At 35.4% G+C, this 12,297-nt stretch overlaps 1 protein-coding gene across 1 annotated transcript; it reads right to left on the reverse strand.

The window, feature by feature from the left end:
* Positions 1-1,559: 1,559 nt before the first annotated feature.
* LOC134260966 (serine/threonine-protein phosphatase 6 regulatory ankyrin repeat subunit C-like) lies at positions 1,560-6,659 on the reverse strand. The gene has a single exon (XM_062743472.1). The coding sequence runs from the start codon at positions 6,657-6,659 to the stop codon at positions 1,560-1,562; it is 5,100 nt and encodes a 1,699-aa protein (XP_062599456.1).
* Between the last annotated feature and the right edge of the window lie 5,638 nt (positions 6,660-12,297).

Genomic DNA, 12,297 nt, shown 5'->3' on the forward strand with positions numbered 1-12,297 from the left:
TATCTAAGGTCGACGTCTTCTCCGTTTATTTAAACGCCCCTTAACCATAACAGAATTTTTCTCAAATAGTGTGAACTCTTTGAGGAACGGTTGTCTTGCTGTGAATTCGTTTGAATGGAGAATAATGCAGTATTAAACGTTGTGAATTTTTAATTCTAGTGTGCCTTAACGTTTCTGCATATTGTGTTAAAGCGCTTCAATAAAATCAAGTGAGAAAAATTGTTTTGCTAGTTTATTATCCTGTATACTTATTAAATTATACTGTTAAAATAATTCAATATAAGAGCGGTGTAAAGCAAAAACTTGTCTGGGGACTTAGAAATTTTGACTAGTATATATGCAATATACCGCATATAGTTCTTTGATAAGACAGAGTTATTCCTCTTTACACATTACCGTAAAACAATAGCAAAACATGGACAATATGGAAGGCGGGGGGTATTATTAAGTGAGCTTATTGCTCACAGTACCTCTAGTTTTTTCGTTGTTATTGACGCCAATTTGCTATTCATGAACTGTAAATGAATAATTTCTTGTTAAGTATTCATGAATTATTAATAACAACATTATATAATATACTCATAATTCTTTATCTTCGTCCAAAATAAAAATAAGTTTTAATATATCCATTCCATATTAACAAGAAGTATAAACGGAATGCTCCACACAACGATACATAACATATTCATAAATTACTTTCATATTATAATAACAATGAAACATGTAAAACACAGAATAAAACAATTACATAGATGTATTTTGCAGAGAAACATTTGCAAGCGATAATTATAAAACATTTTCATAGATTCTTTATACTAGAAGTCTATAGAATAAACTCATGGTCTAGTTTTAGAACATAAGAAAATGTTTCAAAGATTTAACAGTATTTAATAAAATAATTGTGACGAAAAGCAAAATTGTATATACAAAATCTAAAAATGAGACGAGAATTTTTCGTTGCTCATTAAAAGATTAACCTATTTGAGTAAATCATACTCGGATAATGAACTTTGTCGACCTTTCAATATCCAATCGCAGAATATAACAAAAGTAGATACATTTCAAAGATACAATAGTATTTAATGAATAAATGTGATGAAAAACAAAATTTTTATAAAAATTATAAAAAATGAAAGAAATTTTGCTCATTAAAAAATGACCTATGAGATTAAATCATACTTGGATAATAAACCTTTCAATATCCAATCGCATTATACGAAATATATCTTGTTTAGTGTTAATTTTAATTGTTGATTGCAATGGCGATGGAAGCAAATATTGGCATTGGCTAATCATGGTGTCACAACACAAAGGCGTAAATATTCAAGATTACGAAAGATTTTTTGACCAAGCAGTCACAGGTAGGAGAGATACGGACTCCGGACAAAGGCTCGAGACTATGAAAAATTCATTCAGATTTGATAATTATTTGTACATAAACTATAGAAAGAAATACACAAAAGTTGAGACTATATATAATCTAATTTAAATTTTATTAAATACAATTTGTATATCAATTACCCGCTAGACTAGTTAAACTTCTGTAAACTATTTAGTTTTCAGACAGAGTATCGTCTCACATGCTTTTTAATTTCATTCAGCACTATCTTGTACTCAGACGCTGTACTCTCATCATACCTGTACTTGTTATAACTAAACTTCTTTACCATTCGGCGTGTTCTCTCTAGCACAGACAAACCCTCTCTATCCAACACATCAGCATGGTCTTCATCTCCATCTTCATCACTAAACCAATCAAGGACATCATCTTCTTCAACATATAGCTCAGAATTACACATTGTGTGCATCACCCTGATATTTACGTCTACCCCGGCATTAAGAAGAATTTTCACCTTCTCTACTTTGTCCTTGACTATCACCATCTCATCAATAAGAAAAAACAGCAGAGGTCTCACATCAGACTCATAGTTAAAGTCATCATACAACTGAACCAACTGATTGACATCCAGTCCTATTTCCAATAAATGTTTCAGAACAATGCACTCACTTTTAAAGATTATGTCATATAAATTTCCAAATTCTTCTATACGCCAAACATGTCGCTGTGCTATCACCACATCATCTTTGCTATTAGAAATCACGCCACCGTGTCTTATGTTAATCAAACAGTTAAAGAAATGTAACTTTAATTTATTCAGCTGAGCTTCTCTTTCTATTTCTAGTAATTGTTTTACAACGTCCACTTTGTTTTCTATTAATGCAACATACAATGATGACATACTCTCTTTATTACAGATTGTGGAGTCTGCACCATACTTGTTCAGAATCAAAACTGCAGGAACAGCAAGCTTTGTGTGATGTAAAATTATTACGTGAAGAGGAGTGTTTCCAAAACAATCTTGTTTATTGACATCAGCCCCTGCCTCTATCAACTCCTTTACAACATCTAAATGTCCATCCTTACATGCTGCCGTCAGTGGTGTATCATGTATATCTTGTAGATTGACAACAGCTCCTGCCTTAAGAAGCTCCTTTACTACAGCCAGGTTTCCCTTTATGCACGCTGTTGTTAGAGGAGTTTTAAATTTATCTTGTAGGTTGACATCAGCTCCTGCACCAAGGACCTCCATCACTACATTTAAATGTCCACCGTCACATGCTGCTGTCAAAGGAGTATCGGATTCACTTTCTAGATTGACATCAGCTCCCGCCTCAAGTAGTTCTTTCACTACACACATATGTCCACCTATACATGCCGATGATAGTGGTGTGTTGCATTTACTTATCAGATTGATATCAGCCCCTATGTCTATCAATTCTTTTACTACACGCATATGTCCTTTTTCACATGCAGCTGCTAGTGGAGAAATATGGCACCCTTGTGGGTTTATATCAGCCCCCTCTTCTATCAGCTTCTCTATTATACGTAGGTATCCACCCTTGCATGCTGCTGTTAGTGGTGTCTCATCTTTCCCTTTTCGATTAACTTCCGCTCCGGCCTCTAGAAGCTCATTCACTACAGCCATATGCCCATTATGACATGCAGTTGTTAGTGGGGAATCACTTTCACCCTTTCGATTGACACACACTCCAGCATCGATCAACTCCTTGACTATTCTTCTATGTCCACCCTCACATGCTGCTATGATTGGTGTAAAATATTTTGATGATAAATTGAAATTTGCCCCCCATTGCAAAAGCTCTTTTACTACAAGGAAGTGTCGGTTCCTACAAGCCGCTGTTAGTGGCGTATTAAATTCATCTTGTAGATTAATATTAGCCCCAGCCTCCAATAGCGTTCTTGTTACAAACAAGTGTCCACCTTCACAGGCTGCTGTCAAAGGGGTATAATAATGACCACGTGGATTGATAGCTGCTCTTGCCTTCAGAAGTTCTTTAACTATATTCAGATGTCCATCCTCACATGTTGCTGTCAATGGTGTTGTGAAATGATTTTGTAGATTAACTTTAGCGCCAGCCTCTATCAGCTCCTTCACTACACACAAATGTCCATTCGCACATGCTGCTCTCAATGGGGTTTCATATTGTTTTTGTGGAATGACATTAGCCTCGTCCTCTAGCAGATTATTTATTACACTTATACGTCCATATTCAAATGCTTCTGTCAGTGGTGATTTGTTTTCGTCTAGATTTACGTTAGCCCCCATCTTTATCAGGTTCTTTATTATACACAAATTTCCACGCCTACATGCTGCTGTCAGTGGTGTATTAAATTGATCTGGCAGATTAACATCAGCCTTAGCTTTGAGTAATTCATTTACTATACTCAGATGTCCATACAAACATGCCTCAGTCAGTGGTGTATTGGAATGACCCTTAGGATTAACTTCTGCATCAGCTTTAAAAAGTTCTCTCACTACGCACAGATGTCCAACCCTACATGCCACCGCCAATGGTGCAATAGTATAATCTTTTGAATTTACATTGGCACCTACCTCTAGCAGAACCTTTACTACAGTTAGATTTCCACCCTCACATGCTGCGTTCAATGGTGAATTTATATCATCTCCTTGATTAACATTAGCCCCTGTATCTAGTAATTCCTTCACGACAGCCAAGTGTCCAGATTTACATGCAGCTATCAATGGGGTTTTACCTAGGCATTGTAGATTGATATTAGCCCCTTCTTTCATAAGCTTCTTTACTATTTCTATATGTCCACTCTTGCATGCTGCTGTCAGTGCACTTTGTTCCTCACATTGTGCATTGATATCAGCCCCGGCCTTTAACAGTTCCATTAATACCCCCAGATGTCCATTCTCACTTGCTATTATCAATGGGGTTTTATTGTAACCTTGCAAATTAACATCAGCCTTTGCATCTAGGAGTTTTATAACAATACTCAAATGTCCACCTTCACATGCTGCTGTCAGTGGTGTATTATGATTACCATGCGCATTGACATCAGCTCCCCCCTTTAGGAACTCCTTCACAAGAGTGCTGTGTCCAACTCTACATGCTGCTATAAGTGAAGTATTATGCGTATCTTGTAGATTAACATAAGCCCCCGCTTCTAGCAGTTTCTTCACTAAATTTGTTTGACCAACCGCGCATGCTACCTCAAAAAGTGTATTTTTTTGACGATGTAAATTGATATCAGCACCTCCCTCAAGCAGTTCTATAGCTATATTAATATGTCCATTCATGCATGCTGTTTCAAGTGGGGTAGAATAGTCGTCTCCTGCATTAAAATCAGCACCTGCACATAGAAGCTCCTTCACTACATTCAAATGTCCACGTGCACATGCTGCTGCCATCGGTGTATAACCCTCCCCTTGAAGATTTACTTCAGCCTTCGCCTCTAGTAGCTCTTTCATTATATTCAAATGTCCATTTTTGCATGCAGCTATCAGTGGTGTATCATCTTCACCCTGAAGATTGACACCAGCCCCTGCCTCCAGCAGCTCCTTTACTATACTCATATATCCATTCTCACATGCTGCTGTCAGTGGAGTGTCATGCCACACATAATTATCGTCAAAATCTCTGAGTATTTCGTTCATTAAATGTCTTTTAACATATTTCAGTAATACCTTAACGGTCTCTAAATCACCACCGTAACAACTTAGTAGTAAAAGGCGGTATTGCTCATGAATATGTCGACTGAGCCTCCCCTTTCCTGTCATATACCTGAAATTAGGGTTAAAACAGTTCCCATTAAATAGTTCGGATTGTGGTTCCTTGTTTACTTCAATTTGTTCTAAAATACACTTTAGGATCTGACTGTGTCCATAGTAAACCACCCAACTAATAACCCTGACACCAAAAACTATCTCTGGTTCCCTCCACGTATTCGTCAGCACTCTTTGTCTTTTCCACTCTCTGCTCCACTTATCCTCCTTCTCACTCTCCTCTGTTACACGTTCTCCTTTACTCACCACCTTAGGCACGTCTTTCTGGACAGATAGAAATAAAGACTTCAACTCTGTATACGACTTCGTCTTTAACACCTCAATGAAAGCCTCACAAACCTCAGGTTGTTTTAAAACATTATTCATAAAAACATCATGCAGTTCCATTTTTTCTATATCTCTATACAAACGCTCAGCTAACATTGGATAAAGATCCTGTCTTATCTTTATACAAAGATCAAATGGCCCGACATTGAATGTAACGTTTTTGTCCTCCGGTATTCTTTCATAAATGCACACTTCATTCCCTTCTAACATACATTCAACACTGTTTCCAATATTCTCACTCGGATGAATAACTTTATATTCTGATTTTTCTGTTTGAAATCTATGAAGTCGGACATAGTTTGCAATATAGCTACTGCTCATAAATTGCACAATGACTTCTGGAAACTTACAACCAAAATGATATGCAACAATTTCAAACATAGAATCGTGAATGAAGCTATAATGAGTTCCACAAAACTTTGTGTAGGTCCCCTCCATTTCTGACATTGCATCAACAAATTTGAAATTATCAGTTTGTCTACTGACTTTACATTTTCGAAGAACCGTTAATTTGATTTCATTGAAGTTTCCTTCATTTTCCCTTTCCTCTAGAATTTTCTCAGATAATTCGTTTTCGTTCATCATGCATAACACTAAAGAAACATAGTGAATTTTGTTTTGATTTTCTAATTCCTCAAGTTCCTTCAAGATGCATGGAACTGGATTGTGAAAAAATACATAACCATGGAACTGGAATTTCTTTTCTGTTGAAAACAGCTTACAAAGATAAGGAAACATTTTTGATGCTGATGTCAAACTTGCAGGAGACATCAACTGTTCTTCAATGTGGTAGTTTTTGAGTATTTCTTTTTTGTCATCGATAGTTAATGCAAAAGCTTCACTATGTAAGAAAACAATAGTATTTTTGTCTTTAAAAAATGAATTTGACTCAATTGCTTTTTTAAATACTGCTTCTCTACATGTCATGAGGGTTTTTGATTTTGGCATTGTGGGCTTCATGATTCTATCTTGGTAATCAAGCAAAAGGTTCATTTTTACTTCTTGAAGTCCAAATACACCTACCACATCATCTATAACAAAAACCTGTGGATTATTGGGATCACAATAGTCCTCTATCTTTCTGATGTCTTTGATTGGTACAATCCCATATCCTTCCTGTTGTAACATCAGGGCAATGTGATGTGCTGTTGCCGTTTTTCCAGATCCAGGGACTCCAATAAACGTCACATGAGAATTTTTCTTCACTTTTTGCAGCATTGCGCAGAAGTTGTGTGTTTCAAAGTATACCATATCCTCTTTTTTCCACTGTATGATATCGTTTTCGTGAAGAGCTACATATAGAAGACCATGTACTATAGTATTTTCAATAGAAATCAATTTTGACAAATGAGAATTGCAAATAAATATCAAACATTTTTTTTTGGAAACGAAAGTCGTGTTGAAAGAAATAAATATAAAATATAAAGAATATGCTCTACGTTTCAACACTTTCTAAAACAAGGCAAATTATTGATAAGCAATTTGAGGAAACAAGTATATCAACAGTCTCGTTTAAAGTCATCAATCCGTAAATTCGATGGTCGATACAATGATTTTGTCATCAAATACAATTTACCATTCAGTCAAATGCTGAATGACGTTTTTCATACTACTTGTTAGTCCATTATTTATACACCGAATTGCCGACAGATTTTTCCGTTATATCTCGATCATAACAAGGAGCACACAGCGGTTGTGAACTGTTGACAGGGAATGCTTACTCCTTTGTGGGACCTGATCCCAGTTTTGATGTTTGGAGGTACGTGTTTGCTATGCTCATATTTTATTTTGTGAACTTTTTAGCTGGACTACTGTTCGCTATCTCCAGATATTTTATTTCTTGTTCTAACTGTTCATAAATATAACAGTGTCAATAATTTACATAGAAAATAATACATACCCTTTTCCATATTACATCATGTATCAGCCAGAGACACTAATATCAGCCAGAGGGCCGAAGGCGAGAGTTGATACAGGATGTGATGTGGAAAGGGGTATGTTTTATTATGTTTATTACATACTTAGTGATAAAATACAATATTCATTAGGTTGAAAAGAAAATAAGTAAATAATCATGTACGCAGTTCTTACACGGTCTATTGTCTTATACAGTTTGTGTTTGTTAGTTCTTCTATTTCAGATGTATCCGATCTGTAATTTGAAAATAATCTTTAATTTTTTAAAATAGATTATTCTTACATTCAAAAATTTAAAATTGAGAGAATATGTAACCCCCCCCCCCCCAATCAAAAAAAAAATATTAGTATGATTACAAGTGCTGTTTTTGAGGTTTAATTTACTAGGGGTTTGGCACTGATCCGTATCAGCCCTGTAAATCCATATTAACACTACAGGGCTAATATGACCATTATGAATTCAGGCATATCACTTATGCAAAATCCTGTATTTATCACTAAGTATGTAATAAATAAGAATAATCCAAACCTTTGACATAAAAAGAGCACAATACCAGGTATAACACTTACACATTGTATTTGCTTGTAAAAATTACCTTTAACATTGTATGGAATAGCTTCATTTTTAAACTTTGCTACTTCATCTGAAAAAAAAGATAACACAGGATGAAATTACACCATTCAGTCGACGGAATGGTAACTGAATGCCCACTGAATGGTCACTGAAAGGTCACTAAAAGTACCTTTCCCGTGACTTTTCCGTGATCATTCAATTACCATTCAGTCGACTGAATGGCACATACATTTCAGTGACCTTTCTGTTAACAATCAGTCGCATCTTTTTATTGAATACTAGTTATCAGCTTATTTTTTAACATTAAATTCTATATCACTTTTTCCTGGTGTAAAAGCATTGAATTTGTCTAATTTCGAGAGTCTGTCACCTTATCAATTACTCTACGACTTCTTCCTGATTAATAATGAATTAAAATCAATAAAGATGTAGAAATCGATGGTACACTTGAATCACCTGTTGTATCGAGAAGCTGCGATGTGTATATATCTTGTTTTGTATATTCTATGTTAATTGCGCGGGTTTTGGGGACAGGCTGATTAATTACACATCTCTGATCGGGATTATGACAAATATCAGTGACGGGCACCTGTTCCTGTGTCAAAGATATGAGATCGTTGTAAATTATCTATCTAGAAAAGTAGTAAAATAATTTTAAAACAATTTCATTTAAGAGGCATGTATAATTCATGTAAAATGATTTTAAAACGATGCCTCTCAAAAGCTAAACTATCCCGCGGTTTTGACAAAATTTATAATAGAAAAGGTGCAAAATAATTAATAATCAGGCATAATTGTTCAATAAAACATAATTCCATGAAAAATACATAAGCACGATAGAATGTGTTAGATTGACATAAGAATAATGAATTCTACTAGTAAATTTGAGCTGTAAATATATGTTTCAAAAATAATGTTTTATTTTCTTGTTTATATCGAAGAGCACTTTGACTAAAACCTTAAATTTTTTTTCAGATTGACTGATTGCTTATACATTTAATAGCCTATTTAATTGAATATTTATCACCGATTTAGATATTTACAGAAAGAGAAAATAAGACAAACTTCACGACATTTAATTAAATTTGTATTCGACCATCGGATCAACCGATATTTTTAATCACGAAGCAATTTTTTAAAGTCAAATAAGAAAATTAAAAAATACATTTTGAATTTGTATCATTAAAAAAAAATAAGATTATAATAATTATTTATTTATATTTTTGTATCTATAATCATAGTTAAGAATTTTAATTAGTAAACACTTTAAAGACAATTAAACCTCAAATTAATGAATTCATTCAAAATATTGTTAAGGAAAAATATCTTATCATTAACTAGTAAGCTTGTGAAAAAAACCCCGCTAAGTTGATTAAAAACATCACTTAAAGGTGGCGGAAAAGTCACTGAAAGACGACAGAAAGAAGGTCACTGAAAGTCAACGGAAAGGTCGCTGAAAGTTGATGGAAATGTCACTGAAAGTTGACGGAAAGGGGTCCGCCAACGGCTTATCTCCACCTTGCGCCGCTAGAGGCGCTGGTGTACTATGAGGTATTCTAGATAAAGCCTGGTATCTCATGGATTCGTGGTACCAGAGACGTATATGGAGGCTTACCGATTCGTAATCAAATAAAATCGATTAACAAAACTTTGAGCTTAATTTTATTGTGATTTAATAATAGTAAGATCTAATCTCTTGCTTAGTAAAAATTTGGTGTAATTTCATCACTTATCTGTGTCAAAATTCACCTTAAAATGTGTAGTGTTTACACCACTGTAGAAAAATCAAGCGTCTCATTGATTCGTGATACGTCATCAAAAGCTGAGTTATTGGTATGGTGTGTTATTTCGGGCACAATTACTTAATAAAAAAGATAACAATTTTATTCCATAAATTATTTAGTTGATTGCAAATACCTTTATATAATTTTTCTAAAGATAATTGCAGAAAAAATACATAACCCGCATTGCAAAAAATGTTTTGAAAAGATTTTTTTAAATTTATAATTAGCAGTTAAATATTTGAATTAATATTTATAAAGTTAAAATTGGATTTAATACGGAATTTATTTGTATTTTAATTCCTGATGCAAAAAGAGAGAAAAATAATTTAATTTGAAGGACGAGTATCTTTTAGTTTTTACAGCACTTGTTATTTGGCTGCTGGTTATGATGAATAAAAAAACACACTGATTTTTAACACTAGTGTAACGTTTTTCTCTCTATGGGGTGTTGGTTTCTACCCGCGTCACAAAATATTGTGGATCCCGTGTAGAAGATAGGAATTTTAGATCTTTATAGATCTAACATAAGAACAACGACAAAGTTTGTTTCAACGAGTGTATTAACAATATCCAAAAGTAGTTTCACAAATCAAATCCAAGCTATGTATATCTGCTCACTAACTCTCTCTCCTTATATACCCTGTCTGACACCTAACGTGATTTAGGGCACCTAGTTAGGGCGTTAGGCTCCATCGTTAGGGCACCTGTTAGGACGTTAGGCTCCATCATTAGGGCACCCTCTTAGGGCAATCGGCTCCATCATTAGGGCACCTATTAGGGCAATCGGCTCCAAGTGTTAGGGCCTCTGCACCATTGTTAGGTGTCAAGACACTGGATACATTTAGCATCTGATAAGCGCCATATTAATTAGGACACTAATTAGACTTCCAAGATAAGGGCACTAATCAGGTACCATGTTTAGGGCTTATCAAATAAACAAAAATAATATTCCTATTTCATTAACAACTGTAGCATATTTACATATATAAACAAAAACATTACAATGGTCCTCCTTTTGAAACATGACTTCCATTGTCATTAATATTTAAAACATGAACATAAATCATATGTAAAATAAAATTAGACAGAAGCCAAACAATCAATAAAAAGACAAAAAGTAAAACAACAAAATTATATCAAATAAAAAATGTCTCTAGACTAAATCAAAAGTCCATGTAGTTTACACGGTTTTTGGTCTTCAGATTTCTCCCGCCGTATTTTAAGCACTTCCTTTTCCAACTTCTGTTTTGGGTTTTCTCCCCTTGTATTTAGGCCGTCTTGAACCGACTGACACCTGGCCTCTGGCATCAGTCATCTTTAGTTTAAATAATTCCTGAGAGTTCTCTTTTCAACACAATTATGGTCTCGAGAACTGTTACTTTGTTGAAGTCTTCCTCCTTCTCTCTGGTACCATGGGTTGTAAGGGCGTCCCCTCCTCCTTGGTCCTGTACTGGTACATGTACTTGGGGTTCTCATATTTTTATAGATACTGTTGAATCCATCACCCGAGCTTGGAGGTTTGGCAGTATCCGCAGCTGCTATTTCATTATTCCATTCCCCATCTTGAATCTCATACACAGGCCTATAGCCTGGTTTTGTCTCCTTTGGCAATTCTTTTTCCCCAATTCGCAAGCACTCTTCTTGCATTGCATTAAGAACTGCTTCTTGGAGTGTCCTGGGTCTGGTCCGTTTCACTGCGAGTCGAAAATCCTCAGATTGTCCACATTTATCTAAGAAGGACTGTATTGCATTGTCTTCCACTAAATCTGGATTTCCTGGATAGGCTCTTCGGTAAAGATCTTCGATGGCCTGCCCAAAATCTCGCAAGGACTCACCAGGTCGTCTCTTCCTTAATTTGACATCTGCAATATATCTTTCTTTCATTGCAGAATGCCCGAATCTTTGATTCATTTTATCCTTAAGATGCTCATAATCTTTTTGTACAGTAAAGGGCATTCCATACGCATAGCTCTCGGCCTGTCCTCGCAAAGTGCTTAGCAACACTCTGCGGGATTTCTCGGGTCTCCATGAGTTTAGTTCTGCAATATTTTCAAAATACTGCAAAAAATCATCCAACACATCATTGTTGACCCCAGAGAACGTCCTCCTTACTGGATATTCATTGGTTCGTTGACCAGCATTTGGTGTCATAAGACTGTTTCTAGATGTCCCTTCTGCCATGGGATATTCAAAATTGTACCCCATTCCATGAGGAGACTGATAACCCAAATAAGGGGTGGTGCATCCAGATGGCCCAAAATCTTTAGGTTCCTGATAGGTACCTTTAGGGGCGTTAGGTGCACTACCACCAGTATAGGGTGTTCACTGGGTATCAAAGAAATTTCCCTTTCCTTACTGGCATTCATCAGACCTGATCCTCCATACTTCCATAATACTCTGATTATCATAGCAAGCAATAACATGCTCGTTATCGATACTAGAGAAATTACTGCATTTTCTTGAGATTCCTGCACGATCTCGTTTTCTGGAAAATAGATCCAGGTCATCACCATCAGGGAGCATCCCATCAAAGCAAAGAGTACCCAAATAAATAGGATTTTCTTTAAGCTTGGCCTTGGATT

Source organism: Saccostrea cucullata, unplaced genomic scaffold, assembly GCF_032062105.1.
Source record: "Saccostrea cucullata isolate Sc308-1 unplaced genomic scaffold, CSIRO_AGI_Scuc_v1 ctg3156, whole genome shotgun sequence".
Taxonomy (NCBI): Eukaryota; Metazoa; Mollusca; class Bivalvia; order Ostreida; family Ostreidae; genus Saccostrea; species Saccostrea cuccullata.